The 23,384-nt window shown below is 39.4% G+C and overlaps 2 protein-coding genes across 3 annotated transcripts in view; one reads left to right on the top strand and one right to left on the bottom strand.

Annotated features, from left to right (window-relative positions):
* Positions 1 to 23,384, top strand: part of CCDC146 (coiled-coil domain containing 146) — a 128,871-nt gene that overhangs the window by 31,352 nt on the left and 74,135 nt on the right. The window lies entirely within an intron of this gene.
* On the bottom strand, positions 12,128 to 21,218 carry FGL2 (fibrinogen like 2). Its single transcript, XM_007063786.4, has 2 exons — positions 20,475 to 21,218; positions 12,128 to 15,889 (listed from the first exon to the last, which is right to left on the bottom strand). Exons 1-2 carry the CDS (start codon positions 21,088 to 21,090, stop codon positions 15,183 to 15,185), a joined length of 1,323 nt encoding a protein of 440 aa, XP_007063848.2. The 5' UTR covers positions 21,091 to 21,218; the 3' UTR covers positions 12,128 to 15,182.

Consider the following 23,384-nt stretch of genomic DNA (forward strand, 5'->3'; position numbering starts at 1 on the left):
ACAATCTGCTGATTATAACTGTGTCAGTCTATCCTGCAAAAAGAGACTGTTTCTTGGGTAGAGTAGTCCCAGACCATGTAGGTCTTCTTAGGTCAAAACCAAGATCTTAAAATTTATCTGGAAGCTCACAGGTGTCAAGTGTTCTCTCTGAGACACCCAGCTTAAGAAGTTGATAGCTGTCTTTTGCACCTATTCTAGTTTGGGAATGGATGGCAGTTGCAACATCTGAGTACAAAAGGTACAAAAGATAGCTTTCCGTCTAGGTGTAGATAGTAAACTGCCTTCTTAATCCACTGCTGCTACTTGATCTTCAAATGTAATTTTTGATCTAGCTGTACTCTTCAGGTTCTACATTTGCATAGCTAATGGCAATTGAAAGTCCTTAATCTTAGGGTCAGATATAAGCTCCACCATGTTTTCTGATTATTGCTTCCATCCTACCAATATTTTGTTTTGATTTAACTTATATTTCATTTTAGATTTGAAGTAAAAGTTCATCTGAGAATCTCCAAAGTGATCTTGGACTTTGGTTTTCAGACAAAATATGAATAGTTGCTTTAGCTTTTCTATTTTCAGGTCTTTGGACCATTCATGATTCTTTGGACTTAAACGCACAAGTCATTAGCCAATATTCAATTTTTTAAAATAATTTGTCTGTTACAGCCTGTTGTGTGATTAAGACAAGTCTGTTTTCCTTAACTATCATTTCTATTTCATTGTATTATTTTTTCTTCAAAATATATTAATAAGTAGCTAATTTCCTTTGTAAATCACAATTTAAAGCTACTCTCATGCTGTCAGTTTCTGTGCCCCTCAGACATATTGGAGTTTTGACAAGTACAGTTTTGCAAGAGGTTGTTTTTTCCAGCTTCTGGGAAGCTGTAAACAGGCCTGTTTGTGAAAAATAAAGTTAGATCACATTTTTCTAGAAATATTTTGTTACATGTGATTAATGGTGCAATTCCATGATGATGAAAGTAAATCAGCTGGTAAAAAAATGAGTAGCAAAGGCTTATGCAAATATGAATTCAGATGTGGAAAGTGAAACATGATACAAGAAATACTATAGTAAGACCTACCAATATTTGGGTTCACCACATGGATATTTGAAGACCTGAGCTAGGCCCTTTGGATTTGGTATTTTGGTACCTGCACTCTATCTACTGCCACTCCAAACTGGCCTTGGCTCTGTCATCTGATTATGAACACAGAATTGCTATGTATGAGGAGACCAATAATTTCATGTTTATGATGCTTATTTTCTGTAGCATTTTAACCAACTTACAAATTACGTTAAAACATGCATCTGAAGTAGTGTTTTTTTATCCATGAAAGCTTATGCCCAAATAAATCTGTTAGTCTTTAAGGTGCCACCAGACTCCTTGTTGTTTTTGTGGGTACAAACTAACATGGCTACCCCCTGATATTAAAACATGCAACAGGTTTAAACAAAATCACATGAAAAGCAAAGCTACATCAGTTTTTCATGCCAAAATTGAAGGTTGAATATAAAATTCCTCTCTCCTCTTAAAACGAACTGAATGCACGTGACCCTTCTGAGCTCTAGTGGGATGGCAGTTGGTAGACCCAGGGATGCAGAGGTAAAGATAGAAGCTGTACTATGGTACTTCTGCAAGTTCCTGAGGATTTTTTTTTAAATACACCATTCTGACTCATCTTGAAGAAAAAGCTGGAATGGAGTGAAGGTGCCACAACTTCTACTGCATTGACCACAGAATTTACCTTATGTGGCAACTGCCACAAAATCCTCCTCTCAGACACAGAAATCCTGTTTTTCTGGAAATCCAGCTGTCTTCCCATCTGCCATGCCACCTAACTTTTTTCACTGGGCAGGCTTCAGTTGTCTTCTGCCTGACTCTTCCTTAATCTGAGGTGGGAATTCTTCCTGTTTTCAGTTCACGTGGTCCACTTAGGTCCTGAATCTGTAGAAGAAGGAAATCCCCAAGAAAGCTTTTATGACCATGCTACTTCAAGCTGGTGACCCCTCATATCTTTCAAGGTAAAAACTGGAACTTACCCCTGCAGCCAATGTGAACCCACCTCCTTGGGAACCCAGTCTCCATGCCTACTCCCATCTCCATCTATTCCCAAGTGTTTGACCCCTTTCCACCTTGTTGACTCCTACTTCCTTCCAAGTGCCTGTCCCCATCCTGTTCCCATCCACTGGTGCTTCCCCCCACCAGCTTCCAAGTTCCTATCTATTTCCACCCTTTTTCTTCTTTCCCAATTCTGTCTCTTCCATCGTGCCAAATGCTGCCTCCAATCTGCTTCTACTGGTGCATTGTCAGTATCCTCTTCCATTCATACTGCATTTGGCAGCCAGAAAGAGGCAGAAGGCACTTCGCTCTCGCAGGCCAGTGGCTAAGCAATGTTAGGTTTCAGAGTAACAGCCGTGTTAGTCTGTATTCGCAAAAAGAAAAGGAGTACTTGTGGCACCTTAGAGACTAACCATTTTATTTGAGCATAAGCTTTCGTGAGCTACAGCCCACTTCATCGGATGCATGTGAGCTGTAGCTCACGAAAGCTTATGCTCAAATAAATTGGTTAGTCTCTAAGGTGCCACAAGTACTCCTTTTCTTTTGGCTACGCAATGTTTTCCCTCAGAGTTTGAATGTCTGTTGCTCCATCCTCAGAGATTGATGGACCTGATAGAGATCCTCCACTCAAGAAAGACTTAGATTCTGACTTTAGTCTGCAGTAAATGGTGGTCTGCCAATACAGGTGCAATTATCACACTCCTTTTATCCTCATCAAATTGAAAGATAAAAGGCATAAAGCGACAAAATCCCCATGAAGTTTTATGGGCATTTTACCCTTTCCAGTGTCAGCTCAAGCTCAAAATGATAGATGGGGCTTGTGCTCATTAATTAAGGGCAATATTGTGGCTTTCACACTGTCAGTGAAATCCTGTTTCTGCTGCTTTGGATCTGTGCAGCATGAGAAAAGTTGTCTGACAAGGATTCTTCAGATGGAAGAACTTTTCCATGGTGCATAGTCTAGGGATGAATGTAAATTTGTCTTACTTTGAATATATTCTCCTTATTTTTTTTCCTCTGCTCAGTGCAGGAGGAAAGAGCAAGTCACCAAGGAGTTGGTTACATATTTCTAGTTCTTCAAATATTTGCATGGATCCTACTGTTTGGGTGTATATGCGAGTACAACACAGACAAAATCTCATAGTAACCCTTCTTTTTCTGACCTGCACAGATTTAGACCTGGCCCTGGCATGTGTTAGAGCTGCCTAAGAACTACTTTAAACTGCACCAGCTGGCAGTGTAGTCCCCAAAGGACCATCCACTCACTGAGAATTGGCAGAGTCCAATGGTACATTGGGCAAGCTCCCTGCACTGGATAGGGTGGAGTGACATAGAAGCTGGCTACATGCCTGACCAACCCGATTGCCTTCTATGATGAGATAACTGGCTCTGTGGATCTCAGGAAAGTAGTGGACATGATATACCTTGACTTTAGCAAAGCTTTTGATACAGTCTCCCACAGTATTCTTGCCAGCAAGTTAAAGTATGGATTGGATAAATGCACCATAAGGTGGATAGAAAGCTGGCCAGATCATCAGTCTCAACAGGTAGTGACCAATGGCTCGATGTCTAGTTGGCAGCCGGTATCAAGCCAAAGGCCCCAGGGGTCAGTCCTGGGGCTGGTTTTGTTCAACATCTTCATTAATGATCTGGATGATGGCATGGATTGCAAGTTTGCAGATGACACTAAGATGGGGGGAGAGGTAGATATGCTGGAGGGTAGGGATAGGGTCCAGAGCGACCTAGACAAATTGGAGGATTGGGCCAAAAGAAATCTGATGAGGTTCAACAAGGACAAGTGCAGAGTCCTGCACTTAGGAAGAAAGAATCCCAGGCACTGCTACAGGCTGGGGACCAACTTGCTAAGCAGCAGTTTTGCAGAAAAGGACCTGGGGATTAGAGTGGACGAGAAGCTGCATATGAGTCAACAGTGTGTCCTTGTTGCCAAGAAGGCTAACGGCATATTGGGCTGCATTAGTAGGAGCATTGCCAGCAGATCGAGGGAAGTGATTATTCCCCTCTGTTCGGTACTGGTGAGGCCACATCTGGATTATTGCATCCGGTTTTGGGTCCCCCACTACAGAAAGGATGTGGACAAATTGGAGCGAGTCCAGCAGAGGGCAATGAAAATGATTAGGGAGCCGGGACACATGACTTATGAGGAGAGGATGAGGGAACTAGGCTTATTTAGTCTGCAGAAGGAAAGAGTGAGGGGTGGGATTTGATTGCCGCCTTCAACTACCTGAAGGGGGTTTCTAAAGGGATGGAACTAGGCTGTTCTCAGAAGTGGCAGATGACAGGACAAGGAGCAATGGTCTCAAGTTGCAGTGGGGGAGTGTCATGGTGTATGCACACCCCATCCCCCTTTGGGGCAGGGCAGAGGAGTGATATCACTGCAGTTAATCTCCCTGGTGGCCCTTGGGCAACTGCAGAGTCACTGTGGCGGTCCTCAGACACAGGGCAGCACAGCCTACCGGCTAGAGTCACTGTGGCAGGGAAAGGTGGGGGCAACTACCAGATTGGTGACGGCCCAGCTAGGGTGGACTGGGCCCACCCAACTCCACCAGGCCCCAACCCAGGGCACTAATAGCAATGGAGTGGTCCATCACTGGGTCAGCAGAGAATCCCACTGAAACACGCTGACCTCACCCGGGCAGGAGATACCACTCACTCACCCTCCCTGGGTCGCTTCCTACCAGAATTCCAGATGCTGCTGTCTGTGTGGCATATGGGTCTCTGAGCTCATCACCGTGGAAGGTTCTCCAGAGCTTCTTGGGCTCTGGCTCTTGTAGGCAAGGGCTGTTACAGCTCTTCAGCTGGAGCTTCAGCCAAAGGTCCTTCCCCTCCAGCAATCAGCTCAGAATGAGATGGGCTGCTCCCTTTTATACTGAGGCAGCAGTTGGAGCATGCCCAGCATGGCCTGGGGGGGCGGGACTTCTGCCACCCATAGTGTGGGGTTAACCCTTTCTTTTCCAGTGCAGGGTTTGCACACCCCGTCACAGGAAGGTCTAGGTTGGATATTAGGAAAAACTATTTCACTAGGAGAGTGGTGAAGCACCGGAATGTGTTACCTAGGGAGGTGGTGGAATCTCCATCCTTAGAGGTTTTTAAGGCCCAGCTTGACAAAGCCCTGGCTGGGATGATTAAGTTGGGGTTGGTCCTGCTTTGAGCAGGGGATTGGACTAGATGACCTCCTGAGGTCTCTTCCAACCCATATCTTCTATGAGTCTATGTCAGCCTTACAGCAACTGAAAGCTCACCTCTCCTAGGGAATCCTCAGCTGGCTATATACAGCCATTATCTGGCCTCTTTGCACTGCCCAGGCGTCACACTGGCCAGTATAATTAAAAAGATACCTTGTAACTGCAAAAACCTTTAAGCTTTCTTAAGCCAAAATATTGTAAATCTAAATAATAGTGAGTTAAAACCGATATATTGTAAATAACCATATTTTTAAACCCTCTCGTTAAGGGGATAATTCTAAAAGTGCTTGTTACCAGACTATATAAAAAGGGTAAAATGCCTAGAAAAATTGCCATTTGCATTAACAGTATTATGGGAGAAAAATATTTTTTCTGTCTTGTATATGAAGGTGAGTGAAAGTATTTAGAATAAAAAAAATCTTCTTGCTGTTGATCTATGTGCATCTACTTGCTGAAATGTGCTCATCTATGTCTTTTCACATGGTAACCATGGTGGTGACAACATGTTTCAATAGCATGTAAAATCTGTGCCTTTTCTATCCAAACTCTAAAAACCTGACACAGCTGCAGGAAGAATTTTCAAAACATCAGCTTGTCCAGGCTCATTCTGCATATTATATGCTTGAAAGACTTCTGGAACAACAAAAAAGCCATATAACTATGTTAGCACAGATAGGAAAGACAGATGTTGCCTTCACCTCCACCCACAGGAATCTAACAAAGTGAACTAATTAAGTGAACATTTTCTGCCCAGTTGAAATGGTCACTGGTGAGCCAGCACAGTGGCGATAATGTGAGCTGACATTTATTATAAAACCTTTTAGTGGGTGCCCAAAATTAAGCATGGTTGGTGGGAAATGCTGTAAGAACTGCAGATTGAATATGGCTACAGTCTGGCCCAAGAAAGATAAACACGGTCAACAGATGTTTGCTTGCTTCAAAAAGGCACCTGATGAATCTGTGAAATGTCACATATACTAACACACTGATAGCACTGTATAGGAGCTACTAGTTAACTGCTTGGTGGGATGGAGTAGGGAGCTTCAGCTTGGTGTACTCTGGACAGTGTTAGTGAGCATAAGGTAAGACTGAGCAGACCTCTTCATTTCACAAAATCATCTTCAGTCACGATACACTGGTGATGGACATGGCATTCACTTCTCTTAGCAGGTGAAGTACTTGGATAATATCCAAAGAAAAGAGCAAGTTAAGTTTCCAAATATGTATATGTATAATATATGATGAGCATAGTGTGGGTTCATCGAGTCAAGCATTTGAGGCACCAACTGAAGACTAGCACAAATGAGTCTGGGTGGGGATTGTGCTACAGAGGCTCAGTAAAGCAGTTAGTGCTTTTATTTACTGAAGAATTTTAAGTGATGAAGATCCGGTTCTGAGCATTTGTTGCTATAGAAAGCTGGAGGTTCTGAGAGGTCATGGCCGTACTATTAAGTGCTCTACATTCCCCTCCACTTTGAAGCATGGGGTCAGTGTGTAGAGGTAGAAAGGCCTTTGAACTCGCAGAAGTGGGGAGTAGAGCCAATACAGTATGCTTCCTCTACCAGGACCCCTCAAAACCCTTTCATGTGGCCATTGTATGGTTGGAGTTCTGATTTTGTGGGATTTTTTTGCTCAGTCCTAGGGACTGAGGAACAGCTTCTCTGCATGATGTGATCCCTGCAAAACAGGCAGTATTCCTCTTGGATTTTCAGAGATATAAATACTTTTAGAAGCAACCTTAATTTCTGGTATACACTATCACCTTCACACAGATGTAAAGTGCAGTGCAAGTTTGGTGGGGCCAGCTAGTGGCAGCTCAGCTCCTAGAGAAGCCATGAAGCTAGGAGCAGGAGTGACGTGGAGGTGCATAACTTCCCTATGATTGGAGCTTCCTTTGATTTTGCAGATTCCTGAGATGCATGAGGTTGGGAGGTGTCACATGCTCTCTGCCTTCTCTACAGTCCAGATGCCTATGCCTTGCTTCTCCCATCTAAATAAGGGGAGCTGTGACCGTTTGCTGTATCAGAATTTGTGATTTACAATTTTGTACTAAAACTATTAATCCATTTGACCTTGACATATGTCATATATATCTGGTGTGAGGACTTGAGGAAGGGAAGTAGAATCTGACCTATTGTCTTAAAACAGTTTTCTATGGGATTTAATATTGAAGATTGTGGCCAAATTCACCTCTGGAAGAAGTAGTTAAAGTTGAGGGAGTTGTGCCCACTTACATTAGTGTTAAACTTTGCCTAAAACTTCCATCTGACTGGAACACACCATTGCAGCAAGGGGAATTCTTTACACATTCCAGGGATTGTATATGAATATAAGAACATAAGAACAGCCACACTGGGTCAGACCAAAGGTCCATCTAGCCCAATATCCTGTCTTTGGATAGTGGCCAATGCCAGGTACTTCAGAGGGAATGAACAGAACAGGTAATCATCAAGAGATCCATCCCCTGTAACCCATTCCCAGCTTCTGGCAAACAGAGGCTAGGGACATTATCCCTGCCCATTCTAGCTAATAGCCATTGATGGCTCTATCCTCCATGAACTTACCTAGTTCTTTTTTGAACCCTGTTATAGTCTTGGCCTTCACAACATCCTCTGGCAAAGAGTTACACAGGTTGACTGTGCATTGTGTGAAAAAATCCTTCCTTATGTTTGTTTTAAACCTGCTGCCTATTAATTTCATTTGGTGACCCCCTAGTTCTTGTGTTATAAGAAGGAGTAAATAACACTTCCTTATTTACTTTCTCCACACCAGTCATGATTTTATAGACCTCTATCATATCCCCCCTCAGTCATCTCTTTTTCAAGCTGAAAAGTCCTAGCTTATTAGTCTCTTCATGTATGGAAGCTGTCCCATACCCCTAATCATTTTTGGTTCCCTTTTCTGAACCTTTTCCAATTCCAATATATCTTTTTTGAGATGGGGCAACCACATCTGCACACAGTATTCAAGATGTGGGTGTACCATAGATTCATATAGAGGCAATATGATATTTTCTGTCTTACCTATTCCTTTCTTAATGATTCCCAACATTCTGTTAGCTTTTTTGACTGCTGCTGTACATTGAGTGAATGTTTTCAGAGAACTATGCACAATGACTCCAAGATCTCTTTCTTGAGTGGTGATAGCTAATTTAGACCCCACCATTTTATATCGATGGTTGGGATTATGTTTTCCAATGTGCATTATTTTGTAACCCTTCTGCCAGGTGGAGCCAGCAGCAACAAGGGCCAGGTTCAGTATCTAGTGGTTCCTTTTCAACAATACAACACACAACCAGCTCGAGCCCCCACCCAGTGACTTGGGAAAATTACACACCACCCCCTGGGTGCCTCTAAGAGGCAATACTTCCCCTCTCGCAAGCACAGAGTCTGAGTGTAGCAATAACTTTAATAAAAGGAGGGAATTAACTTAGCATTAATTTGGGAAAACACTGCAACTATGGTTCATAAACACAAACCATGATCAAAAGACCCACCCCCAAGTAAGTTGGGCAGTGTCCTTTTACCCTCATTGTCTTAAGTCCAGCAACACAAAAGTCCCTTTAACGTGCCTGTCCCTTCTCTGTATCCCACTCACATTTGCTGTCCTTTGCCCAGTGCAGCCCAAGAGTTCAGAGGTTCATCCGCAGAGTGGTGGGGGTAAGGAGGCACCTTACATACTGCACTGCTCAGGCACTCATTCATCATCCCAACAGCCAATTGCCATGCCTCTGCAGGGCTCTGCTGGCCACTTGCCACACCCCTCCACCAGCCACCCTGCTGGTCATGCCTCACCACCAGCTTCCCTGCTAGCCATACCTCTCCATCAGCTGCCCACTTGCCAAGAGGTCTTCAGGGTCCCCCACACACACTTAACACAGCTCTCAGTGATTTCAGCTGTTACTGGGGGAGCCACACTTCTGGTGCACACTGGGCAGTCTCTTGCAATAAAGACACTCTTCCAAAGTAGGTCTAATATTTAGACCTAGGTATCAGTGATTTCAACTCTGTAGTATGTAACAAGACTCTCAATTGAGTCTAAATTAGCTCTTTTATTATACCATGGAGAGAGGACAGGTCAAATGGTGTCTAGGACCCTTAAACGGGCCCAGCCCACCAGATACAAATAAATACCTGTCCCCACCCTCTCTCAACTCATTGGGCTTTGGAACCCTTATCCCCTGCCTAACGAGTGCTGTTAAGTTGAGGGTGAGTCCCTCCATTGCGGTATGCCAGGTACAGTTCTGCTGCCCTCGGTTCACACAACAAGGATAACAACACTTTATTACAACCCTTTATTAGTCCTGCCCTGTCATAAATATAAAGGGAAGGGTAAACCCCTTTAAAATCCCTCCTGGCCAGAGGAAAACTCTTCTCACCTGTAAAGGGTTAAGAAGCTAAAGGTAACCTCGCTGGCACCTGACCAGAATGACCAATGAGGAGACAAGATACTTTCAAAAGCTGGGAGGAGGGAGAGAAACAAAGGGTCTCTGTCTGTCTATATGCTGCTTTTGCTGGGGATAGACCAGGAATGGAGTCTTAGAACTTTTAGTATGTAATCTAGCTAGGTATGTATTAGATTATGATTTCTTTAAATGGCTGAGAAAAGAATTGTGCTGAATAGAATAACTATTTCTGTCTGTGTATCTTTTTGGTAACTTAAGGTTTTGCCTAGAGGGATTCTCTATTATTTTGAATCTAATTACCCTGTAAGGTATCTACCATCCTGATTTTACAGAGGGGATTTCTTTACTTCTATTTACTCCTATTTCTATTAAAAGTCTTCTTGTAAGAAAACTGAATGCTTTTTCATTGTTCTCAGATCCAAGGGTCTGGGTCTGTAGTCACCTAGGCAAATTGGTGAGGCTTTTTACCAAACCTTGTCCAGGAAGTGGGGTGCAAGGTTTTGGGAAGTATTTTGGGGGGAAAGACATTTCCAAACAGCTCTTCCCCAGTAACCAGTATTTGTTTGGTGGTGGTAGCGGCCAATCCAAGGACAAAGGGTGGAATATTTTGTACCTTGGGGAAGTTTTTGACCTAAGCTGGTAAAGATAAGCTTAGGAGGTTTTCATGCAAGTCCCCACATCTGTAGCCTAGCATTCAGAGTGGGGGAGGAACCTTGACATGCCCCAATACCAAGGAGACTGGGGATCCAACACCAGCCACAAATAATCTTTTGGGCAAGCAATCCCATCATGCTGAGCATCATGCAAATGAGATCAGCTTCTGAAGTCTTTTTCCACAGCTCACCACTAGATGTCAGGGGAGAGCTCATCCAGACTCTGCTTACACATTTATTAACATTGAATTTCATCTGTCATTTTGTAGCCCATTCACCCAGTTTTGTGAGATCACTTTGTAACTCTTCACAGTCTGCTTTCGACTTAACTGTCTTGCATAGTTTTGTATCACCGGCAAATTTTGCTACCTCACTGTTTACCCCTTTTTCCAGATCATTTATGAATATGTTGAATAGTACTGGTCCCAGTACAGACCCCTGGGGGACACCACTATTTATCTCTCTCCATTCTGAAACTGACCATTTATTCCTACCCTTTGTTTCCTATCTTTTAATCAGTTACCGATCCATGAGAGGACCTTCCCTCTTATCCCATGACAGCTTACTTTGCTTAAGAGCCTTTGTTGAGGGACCTTGTCAAAGGCTTTCTGAAAATCTAAGTGCACTATATCCACTAGATCCTCCTTGTCCACATGCTTGTTGACCCCCTCAAAGAATTCTAGTCAATTGGTGGGGCATGATTTCCCTTTCCAAAAACCATCTTGACTCTTCCCCAACAAATCATGTACATCTATGTGTCTGATAATTCTGTTCTTTATTATACTTTCAAAGAGTTTGCCAGGTACTGAAGTTAGACTTCCTGGCCTGTAATTCCCAGGATCACATCTGGAGTCTTTTTTAAAAATTGACATCACATTAGCCAAGTCATGTGGTATAAAAGCTGATTTAAATGATAGGTTATATACCCCAGTTAGTAGCTCAGCAATTTCATATTTGAGTATAATGTACCGCTTAGCTGTGTTTCTTTGCAACCTATCTCAATTTCATTAGTCTTATATGAAGTGTGATATTCATCTTTTTAACCCCTGAAGAATGAAGCCAAAACACAGTTGTGAATTTATACTTCAGACCTATCTCTTTGGCAAGTCAATATTTGGATCTTTATTACACTGAGAAAGTTTAAACTTTTAGGTAATACTTTGCTTTTTAAAAACAAAAATAAAAACAAACCCTTTTCTGTCATTTCTGTCAGGTAAGTTTTTTAAAAATTTTTTTGGCAGAATACCCCCTTTTTAAATAAAAAAAATAATGAGCTGCAGTAGTTAAATTATAAACACAGTGTTCCAGGTGTGGTCTCATCTTATCCCATCTTAACTTCCTTTGAAAATGTCAGATAAATTTAAACATAGTTGTGGTCTGACACTTGCATGAAAAGCTTCTTAGAGAAAGAAATATTTTAACTCAACATCTTAAGTAGGTCTTTTCTGAAGTTTTGAGAGACCCCTGTGTCTGTCAAAAGACCATTGAACATGGCGTTTTAACTGAGATGAATAGAGTTATTCCCACTGTTACTTGCATGAAAAATGGCAAATCAGTGCTGTTTAATATGGCTTTCAGTTCTAAAGATATTCGTTGTCTTTCCTTCTCGGTAGTTTTCTTTGTTTAAACAACCCCATGGAATGCCAGGAAATTATAGCATGCTTGGCTGATCACTTTGAACAGATGAGTTTTATTTCGTATTCTGTGGAAAAGTGTCCCATAGGACCTTTGCTTGAAAACCTGATGTTAATAATCTTCATTACTAAGACTCCAACATTTAATCGTATCCAGATCAAAAAGACAAGTGCATTTATTAGATTAAAATTTTTATTATCATATATGTGTTTTTTGTAAATTGAAAGACATACTTTGCATTATTAAGCCCATGTGTAGAGAAAGAGAGTGTTTAGGTTGTATAAGATTTCTTTTTTAAATGCTTTAATTCAGAGATGCTAAACTTTGTTCAGTCAAGGATCATGTTAACAGCTGTACATGAGCCCAAAGATCTCACATAATTTAAAAACAGATCAGTTTACAGCTGCCTTATCTTTAATATGAAGATGCAGCCTATGAAAACTACAGGGTCTGGGACCCGATCGTTCTGCAGCAGTATATGAGTAACCTGACATTGATGTCTGAGAATTCAGCCATTGGTATTATGTGCTCACCTGTAGTGTCCATAGACTGCACCTCTATAGCTGGAAGGTACCCATAGTCAGCTGTGTAAAATTCCACAGCCCTTTTGTCAACAGTTGGCCATTCTGAGTTCCCTTACTGCAGTCTGTTTCATCAGTGATTGAATTGTTATAGAACATCAGAGGAATAATTTGTGAGATACTGTGTTTGAGGATTCAGATCAAGGAACCTTTCAAACAAGTACTATAACTGCCGTATGGACATAACGGGTGTGAATTAGACTTTATTCATACCAGTGTAAATTGAGAGTAACGCCATTGAAATCACTGAAGTTACACTTGTATAAAACTAATGTGAATAATTGGAGAACCCAGCCCAATAGTTCTAGGAAGGCAGTATCCAGCTTTGAAAATATCAACATTAGACTGATTTTTTCCCTTTAACAACATGTCAAGAATCCTGTAAATAATATAAATAGTATTCTGATTTTTAAATGTCTATATTTTAAAAAAAGGATCATTAAACAAGAAACAAAGGTCAGTTTCACTTGTAACAAATTAGCTGAGTAATAAGTTTCCAAATACATTTCTTTTTCATTGTTTAGGAACAATTAGTGCACTTTATACCAAGTGATTAAATACAATAATATTCTACTAAAAATCGCTCTTCTAGCCAGTGCATCAAAAACTTTTTTTTGTTTAAATAATTCCTTTTTATCCTGAAATATAATGTAACTTCAAAATGTGTTCTCGAGCAAAGAGTATACATCGGATAGTATTAAAATCTTCCATCTTTTAAAATGAAAACATAATAAAGCAAATGACATTTCTCATCAAAATATTTATAATTCCTTTAAAATATATTAATATCTTATAATTTGGTCATTGTCACCATAGATCATTGTACATAAATCACTAATGCACAATTCAGTTTGGTATATTGAAAAGTAGTAAATGTCATGTTTGTAAGTATTGGACCTGACTACGCTTAAAAGTTTTGCTGGCATAGCTATGTTGGTTAGGTGTGAAAAAGTCATACCCCTGACTGATATAGCTATGCCAGGAAAAGCCTTACTGTAGATGCAGTTATACCAGAAAAAGTCTTTGTCCCGCTATAACTTACTTCATTCTGAGAGCCAGTATAACCTGTCTAAGTACAGATAAGGACTTAATCTTATCAAATTTAAATTCACTATGTACAGTATTCATTATGATTTGGAAAGTCTCTTTGGTTTGTAATTCATGAAATGTTTGAACGTCTGTTACATTTTATTTCTTACACTTCAGAACAACAATGAGAAAACCTGGATTTGTGCTGGAAATGGCCCTACTTGATGATCACTTTAGATAAGCTGTTACCAGCAGGAGAGTGGGGTGGGAGGAAGTTTTGTTTCATGGTCTCTGTGTGTATATAATGTCTTCTGCAGTTTCCACGGTATGCTATGCATCCGATGAAGTGAGCTGTAGCTCACGAAAGCTCATGCTCAAATAAACTGGTTAGTCTCTAAGGTGCCACAAGTACTCCTTTTCTTTTTACGAATACAGACTAACACGGCTGTTACTCTGAAACCTGAAGAAAATCTCTGCTTCCCTTCTGTTCATTGTATAAAAGTCATTCATTGGGGGGAAACCCTACTTTGATTTTACATTTGGGTGTGTGTTTTTCTACATAATCTTTTCCCTGGTGATAAATAAAAAATTCTGACAAGTTAAAAAAAATTAAGTTTGAATCCTTGCAATCTCATAAAGTTCACCTTGAATAGAGGATGCAGAGGAAGGGAGATTTGGGTGTGAAACCACACGGTTTCAGGCTGTAAGGGAACCAAACTCCATTTCTGTAGATCTGGAGGCAGTAGTACAAGAACTCAATCCTTTCTGATGCTTCCTGCTCCAGTCCTGCTAGCATAGCTCTCTGACAAGCTGTGGAGCTGTTGACTTTCCTTCATCAAAGAAGCAAAAAGCGTGGTCTCGAAGCAAACAGCCTGGGGGAAAACATCCTGTGGGGGTGCTGTTTCACTCCATACTTAGTCTGCACACCCTTTCCATTTCCTTTTGTTCAACTCTGCAACTATACTTGGTTGGATGGTCTTTTGATCAAGGGGATGGACTGGGGACTCAGAAAATCTGTTTTCAATTCCTGACTCTGTGTCCAATGTTGCTTTGTGACTTTGAGCAAATTAGGTGATCTCTGCCTCAGTCATTTTAAAATAGGATACCACTTTCTTAGTTCGTGGTGGTGTTGTGATCATATATTTGTAATGTTTATGAAGGCACAGATGATATAATGAGATCCAGATAAGCAGATACTGAGTTTCATCCTAAGTGGTTATATGTAATCAGAAATGTTTGCGAGATATTTTCAGGCAAAAAATATGGGTTTTCATTCAGCTATCTTTGTAGAAGTTTTTAAAAGTTGTAGATTGTAGAAACCTGGTATGCTCCGGATAGTAAAAGTACAACTGAAACATTAAAATCAATGCCTTCAAATTCAGAATTTAGCAATGCTGAAGTTTTAGCAACAGCTACTCTGAAGCATTAAAACTGTCTTTATAAGGCATGGAGGGGGATCAATAAACATTTTATGTTGAGATACTTTCTTTCATCTTGGAAGGATTATATTAGGATTGAATATTAAAATACTCCAATATTTGTATTTTGAATATGATACTGAATAAGTATGATGTTTTTAGTATGACCATTACAAACTGGTTACAGAGGAGGATGCTGATTTATGGCACAAAGGCTTTGGGTCTGATCATCATTTTTACCTGTTTAAAAGCTTGCCTATAACCATTTGGAAGATCATTAGAAACATCATGCCACGTGCCCCAGAAAATCCCATTGCGAATACCTTTGTATTTTTTGTGATAGTATTTGCCGTTTAGGTTGGCAGACAAACATTTATCAAACCACCAGCCAGAGCTGTAGTAAGCCCCACAATTTCCTGATGGATACTTATCATTGTCTTTGTCCGGAGTACTGAAGAATTTTTGATCGTGGTTGTAATGTTTACTGAAGTGCAGGGCATCTCCAGCTGTACCACTATAGCCACTGACACTTAGACGGTACTTGAGATATTCATTGGCTACATAGAACTGTTCATATTTCGCATACTCTCGAAGACCATTGAAATCTTCAAGCTCAATTCTCAGCTGCATATCTTTGCTTTTGGTCAGGAGATGAATTTTATCATTCCCCAGCCAAAACTCCCTGCTGAGATTTCCAAAGCCATTTTTGTAGTCATTCCATGTTCTGTTGAAGTTAATGCTACCATCTAGACGCATCTGTAGCACTGTCCAGCCACCTCCCATTGATTCCATGTCACAGTAAACCTCAAAGCTATTATTTTTTGGATCAGGAATAACTCTGTAGATTCCATTACGCCTTCTACCTGCTGTGTAATGATCAGCACAGTCTCTCTGCATTAGTTGTATAACTAGGGGGAAAATAGATAGTATTAGTACGGACAGTCTTTTATTTAATATTTTTTAATATCTAGTAAACCACATCAAGCATTCCAGACTATGGTAATATAAAAAATTACATTTTAAATACACCGTGTATACTCTTCAGCACTTTTAGCAGTATCTTGCCTGGAAGTTCTCTCTCCTATTTTTCTTATTTATTAATAAATGCAAAAACAATACAAATGATTAATGTTGATCTAAAAATGCTACATAGCTCCATTAAATTGTCTTGATGCTTACTTCTTGCATGTATATCCATAAAGAATAATGAGTTAAATTCCACAAAACTGGTTCAAGGAGGTGCAAAACACATACCCTGAGGGTTGCATACTGTGGGATGACTTCTCTCCAGAGGTCAAGTAGTGTTTCTGCAGTCAGAGTTCTCGTAAGTATGGGCATCTTTTATTCCCATCAGGGCTACTCCATAGGTATCCACCACCAGGAGCCTGCTGCATCAGATGGCTACGCAGCCACCTTGACAACACTGCATTTCTGGCCAATATTGCCCACTTTTCACTGGACTGGCCTCTTCCCCTCTTCCCTTTTCACTCAGTGAAGTTGTTTGCTATTTTCAGCTGAAGTTGGCCCCCTCTGTATACTTTCCATTATTGGAACTCTTTTCCATGAGCTAATGGTGGCATATTTCAGTGGTGAATTTGGCCTAATATTTCCATTCTGTTATTTCAAATGCTTTTTAACTCATGTATTCAACTATACCTTAATTTTCTCTTATGTATTGTAGAATTTGCTCCTCTTGTGGAATGTATTCATTGTACTTTGTCATATTAATGTCTATAATTCAGTACCTTTCATGCTATAGTATGTCATATGAGAAATTTATTTCATATCAGGATGACTTAAAGATGGCTCTTAGTATTGGCTGTTAGTCTAGACAATGGGAATTTTTCATGTCAGTGGTCAGTTATTTACAATACTTTAGGAAATAGGAGGAAACTAGTAATTTTATGCCAATTCTATGATCCCTAGAAAGATGTAGCTAGAAAAGTGACAGTGCTTTCCTGTGCATGTAGAATTGCTGACTTCATAATAAAGAAATAGTCAGTATGCCTATCCATTTACGTAACTCGTCTTCCTATCAATAATTTATTTTATACAAAACATGTTTTCCAGGTGTTTCCTGAAGATTAGAAATCCATCTATAACCACTTTAATACCGATGCTGTGCTCAAGAGTTTTCACAGGATATGCTGCAAATGACACATTCCTAGAACTTCATGTTCCACAACAAAATATGTTCATTAACATAACAATATTTCATTGATGTCTTTCAGAGGAAGTGTTTTAAGTGTTGGAAACTATTTTGAGAATGTTCATTCCTACTATAAATTCATTTAAATGCATGAGTGTGTTTGATTACATGTTTTAATTGTATATCACCACTGGAAAAATACAAATGTTGTTAATAATAATAACAACTGCTTATTAAGAGGAAGTGAGGAAAAACTTCAGAAAGAGAGCATTTTAAAATTATTTTCTCTGCAAAAGTTAGTAAATATTTTATTTAAGAAATTACAGAGAGAATAAATTGTTCTATTGAATCATAGAACAGTAGAACTGTAGGACTGGAAGGGTCATCTAGTCCAGTTCCCTGCACCAAGGTAGGACTAAGTAATAACTAGACCATCCCTGATGGGTTCATCTAACCTGTTCTTAAAAACCTGCAATGACAGAGATTCCACAACCTCCCGGGGCAATTTGTTTCAGTGCTTAACCACCCTGACAGTTAGGAAGTTTTTCCTAATGTCCAACCTAAACCTCCCTTGCTGCAGTTTAAGCCCATTGCTTCTTGTCCTATTCTCAGAAGTTAAAGAGAATAATTTTTCCACCCTCCTCCTTGTAACAATCTTTGATGCACTTGAAAATTATCATGTCCCCCCTCAATCTTCTCTTCTCCATACTAAACAAACCCAATTTTTCCTCATAAACCATATTTTCTACATCTTTAATCATTTTTGTTGCTCTTCTCTGGACTTTCTCTAATTTGTCCACATCCTTCCTGAAATCATGGTTCCTAGAACTGGACACAATACCGAACAGGTTATTTTGAAGAGTTATTTTGTCAAATGAGGAGACTAAATTCAATCTTTAAAGTGTGAAAGAGAAATCTTATTCTTTTATTGTGTTCAAATCTCAGTGTAACCTTAACTTTGTGGTTGATACTAATGCTGCCATGGAATGTACATATGTTGTATATGAGACAGAATTTAACACGGAAGTTAATTACATAGAATAGGGATGCCAATGTTACTCAAGGATATTCTAGGATTACATAAGTGACTTATTTATTCTCCTCCACTCTTGAGTTTTGTGGTCAACCCTAACTCATGAAAATAATAATAGTTATTAATGGTTTTCTTTGTTTTACTTTCATCCACATATCAATTGGAGTCATGGAAGATTTCTGATAGATAAAACTTTCTTTTTAACATCCAGAGACTAGAGACAACAATTTCAAACTTGAGTACCTAAAGTTAAGGATCTAAATCCATATTTAGGCCCTTAACTAGGGCCTCATCCAAAGCCTATTGAAGACAATGGGAAGACTCCCATTTACTTCAATGGACTTTGGATAAGATGGTAAGTGGCCTAAGTTTCAGAATAAATGTGAACAAAGAGTGTCTGTCTCAATTAGACATCTTCTATGGATCCAACCCTACTCCTATTTAAGTCAATAATAGTTTTGCCATTGACTACACTGAAGTCAGGATTCGGTCCTATGAGCGAAAACTAGTTGTCATCCTTTCTAGTTTCATAATGCACATATTACCATAACATTTTCACTATCACTGTTGGACTGTTTGTTGTATATAAATGCTATGTATTAATATTTTTACCTGCCTGGATTTAGACTGTAGGTTGAACATTACTTAGCATCAGTTACCTTTTCCACATGTGTTATAGTAACACAAGAATATAGTAACACAAGACTGACCTGGTCTGTGCTAGTGACCAAAAACTGATGTTTCAGAAAAAGGTGGTGGTGGTGGTGGTGATGAGAATTTAGAATGCACCTACCCAATCATGGAGAGTTGTACATGATGGGTAGGAAAAGTTCCTTCCTGACCTCTGTGACTATCTTATATCTGAAGCATGACATTTGATTACTGGTATCTAGTAAAGATATTGCTATAACATAAAGTTGTTCTTGTGTCCTGTTTGTGTTTTTGCTGATCTTGTTTTTCAGAATTTCAGCAGTGCATTCGTTGTACTATCTGCAGTTTTCTCTGATATTCTTTAAATAGACTAGTATTGTAGATGGGAGTGAAGGAGGGCAGGTCCGGCAGGTATGCCTTCCGATAGACGAAAGACCTGTCTCTAATTTTATACGTCATACTTTTTTTAGCTTGGAGGATTGGCAAGCAGTTTTGTGGCTCAAAAATTTAGTGCAGTGACCTGTTGTTGTTTTAATCACTAGAGAACCCTTTTCTTTTTATGTATGGTATCTGGATGGCAGAACACACTTTTGTGAATGCCTCTTACTTCTAAAAATCCTTAAATGTAATATCAAAATTGTAATTACATACAGACAATGTAAAAATTAAAATGCTAATCATATTAATTTGGCAAAAGTAAAGGTGAACATGATATAATCTACCAATTCCATTTCTTTTTCTTTTAATAACCATAACAGGATTTTTAAAAAGATAAAAAAATAAGTCCCTCACAGCATGGTATTTAAAAGGAAATAAATCCCCAAACTCCCACATTATTGTCTCATTTTACATTGTTTACATATTAGATTCTTGCCAATATTCCACTATTGCTAAAATAGCGCTGTGTGCCTTCCATTTGAGAAGCATTAACACTGATTAGATTTTTAGCCAAGCCTTACATGTACGTGTAGCTATGGTAAATAATGATTTTGTTATCCATCTATACAACTTACACCTTCCACTAGATTCCTTTGTTGTTAGCTAACACTTTCCAGGCCATTTTACAACAATTCCGGGATATTTTTAGATGTTTCTTTTTTCAGTCTTTCATTATGAAAGTCAGATAGTAAAAGTATTGAAATCTTTTAGGGCCAGATCTTTCTCATTCCCTTCCCCTAATCCCTCAAAAATGTGAAAAAACATCCAAGCCAAAAATAGTTTTTCAGTTTTCAGTGTAATGCAGAATTAAAGTGGATATTTCCTTTTGAATACAATGTAAAATAAAATTTAAATATATAAAGGAATTTCATTTCCATCTTAATATTTGGGCTCTGAATTGCTATGGCAGCAGTATGCGAATATGAGTAAATACAGTATGCATATCTGCTGAACAACTGTTAAAATAAATGTTCCCTTCGGAGGGCTACATTTTAAGTACTATGTTAGAGTCAAATCCTGAGAGGTACTGAGTACCTGCAACTCCCATAGAAGTTGAAAGCACTTAATATCTTCCAGCAAGTCCTTCCTGGCCACAATGAGAGTGAATTTTATAATGCTTTTTAATTTGTGAAGATGATAGCAAAGGTATTTGTGGTAAAATATGTTTAAATTGTTCTATTAAATAATTCTACAGAAAATTTATAAATATAGCTTCACTTACCAGGACTTGATTGTATGACTGGACACTTAGAAGAACATCTGTCATCCAAATTGTTCACAACATATGTCAGATTTGCTACTTTGCTGTCGACATAACTTTCTACGTTGTCCATGTTGATGAGGCTTATTTTTTCCAGATGACCCTGCAGTGAGTGGATCCGATCCTTTGCATTCTTCAAACTGGCTGACAGTTTATTAACTTTGCTCTGTAATTCCTTTACTCTGTTATCTTGTATCTTACTGTTTTCTGTTGGGACTTCTGTATTAGGTGCCAGGAATTCAGTACTATCTTTTTCTTGGTTGTCATCTGCCTGCAACTTGCAGTCTTGGCAAGATTTCTTCAATTTGTTTACTACATCTTTAAGATTTTGTACTTCTTTGAGAGTCTTCTCAATCAGTCTGAACTGCTTAGGTAACTGGATGGTCATCGGAGGCAGGTTTATCTGATATGGACATTCCTCTCCTTCACATTCCCCATTGGTTTTGAGCTTTATAGGACAAGCATCAATAGCTTTTCCTTCTTTAACACGCTCTGTATGTTCATCTGCAAGTGCAGAAACATTTGTAAAAGCAAGCAGAGCTGTCTTAAACAAGACTAAGTAAATGAGCTTCTTCATCTTTGCAGTGAAACTAGCTCAATGAGGAAGTATGCAAAACTGGAAGAACTTTTTATAAAGGCAGCTAGCAGCCTGTGAGTTAACAGATAAACTGCCTGCACTGTTCTCAGAAATGGGTGGGAGTTATTGCATCACAAGTTGCAGTGATATTAATAGCGGAGCAAAGTAAGTAGTCCTTGGCAAAAGTAGCTTATGCATAATAACATAAGCAAAATGATAATATTCATATGCACAGATAGAGTATGAAGTTTATTTTGAGCTCTTATTTATTTTACTTTGATTTTTCTTTTGGAAACAAAGTATTTTCTTGCTTTAGATATCTGTTTTGATATGCTACAAAATTCCTGATTCTTAACATTTGAGTATCATAAAATTATACTTAAAAATTGACATTGTGGACCATGTCATCTCCTCTACCTTGACAGGTGGAGAAGGTCATACTGTCTGGAGTGGCTCACAAATGTGAGTGCCTACCTTAGGACAGACTGTCAGAAAACAGGGCAGATATCCCAAACTGGTGGTGTATTCTATAATTAGATCTCACCAAGCCAGTAACAAATATGAACTCCTGGATCACTATACCAGTCTTACCATGAAGTGACTGACAGTTCCCTCAGACTCTCCAGTCTATCTTGCCACTCAGACAAACTGAACTTTGTGATAAATGGTCACTAAACCAAAAATCACACCATATCAGGTTGCTCCCAGTTCCAAGAGACCAGTTACTTACCCCAGATTAATTGGTACTCCAGATATGGAGAAGAAAAGACTGTGAGGGGACATAACAGTTTTCAAGTACATAAAAGGTAGTTACAAGGAGGAGGGAGAAAAATTGTTCTTCTTAACCTCTGAAGATAGGGCAAGAAGCAATGGGCTTAAATTGCAGGAAGGGCAGTTTAGGTTGGACATTAGGAAAAACTTCCTAACTGTCAGAATGGTTAAGCACTGGAATAACTTGCCTAGGTAGGTTGTGGAATCTCCATCATTGAAGATTTTTAAGAGCAGGTTGGACAAACACCTGTCAGGGATGGTCTAGATAATACTCAGTCCTGCCTTGAGTGCAGGGGACTGGACTAGATGGCCTCTCGAGGTCCCTTCCAGTTCTATGATTCTATGATCTTACACCAAAGACAATTTTGGCAGCCAATTCTATAGTAAACTAATTATATGTTTATTAGCTAAGAAAAATGAATGAGAGTTATTGAGAGGTTAAAGCAGGTAAAATATATGTACAGGTGAATCCAAATGGTGGCCACGGTGTAATAAATTGCCAAGTTTCCCAAAAGTCTTTTCAGGGTACTCAGATTGTCTCTGGAGAGCTCTAGTTCACTTCCCTGTAAGAGTCCAAAGAATCCAGAGATGCAGGATTTTTCCTTGAATCCATTCTTATAGTTTCTTCTCACAGAAAACAAGCTGACAGGGTCACTACCCACAATGGCTTTTCCTTTGATGACAGAGAGTGAGGAATGCATCTTGAGTCTTTGACCTCTGATCATTACACACAATGACCACTTGCTTTGAAGTTAGTACTTTTCTGTTAAAGTTCTTCATTTGCGTTCCACTGGCTTCCTTCTTGCTTGATGGGTTATTTATTTACAGGGGTATACACAATGTAAATGTTTGCTATTACATTATAACAGGAGACAATGCATGTAACATCCCATTAGTTTTCATGAAGTTTAAACACCAACTACACTTACACATTTAACAATTACTTTGATTTATACTAATATACAAGTGAATTGACCTGCAGCTTCGGCATGAGCTGGCACTTGGTCGCCTGCATCACAGAGAGAATGAATAGTACCCCCTCTTTCCTGGACTTGGTGGAATCACCTCTGCTAGAACTTCCCAAAGTCACTGCCTTACAGCACTTGGGGGGACTCAACTTCTGAAATAAAAAATTGTCTCCAATACATTTCAAGAACATGTTGGATAGTCTGTGCCCTGATGTGTCATTTTCCCAACAGATGTGGAAACTGTGAAAATGGCAGAGGTGCTTAATGATTTCTTTGTTTTGGTTTTCACCAAGAAGATTGGTGGTGATTGGACATTTAACATAGTGAATGCCAGTGAAAATAAGGTAGGATCAGAGGCTAAAATAGGAAAAGAACAAGTTAAAAATTACTAAGACAAATTAGATGTCTCCAGGTCACCAGGGCCTGATGAAATGCATCCTAGAATACTCAAGGAGCTGACTGAGGATATATCTGAGCCATTAGCAATTATCTTTGAAAAGTCATGGAAGATGGGAGAGATTCCAGAAGATTGGAAAAGGGCAAATATAGTGCCAA

The sequence above is a fragment of the Chelonia mydas genome, chromosome 1, assembly GCF_015237465.2.
Source record: "Chelonia mydas isolate rCheMyd1 chromosome 1, rCheMyd1.pri.v2, whole genome shotgun sequence".
NCBI lineage: Eukaryota > Metazoa > Chordata > Testudines > Cheloniidae > Chelonia > Chelonia mydas.

Bases quoted from the DNA above. Each gene is read 5' to 3' on its own strand.
- FGL2 (XM_007063786.4), bottom strand. From the start codon at position 21,090: ATGAAGAAGCTCATTTACTTAGTCTTGTTTAAGACAGCTCTGCTTGCT. The intron at 15,890-20,474 runs GTAAGTGAAGCT...TTTTCCCCCTAG, and splicing joins AGTCATACAATCAAGTCCTG to TTATACAACTAATGCAGAGA.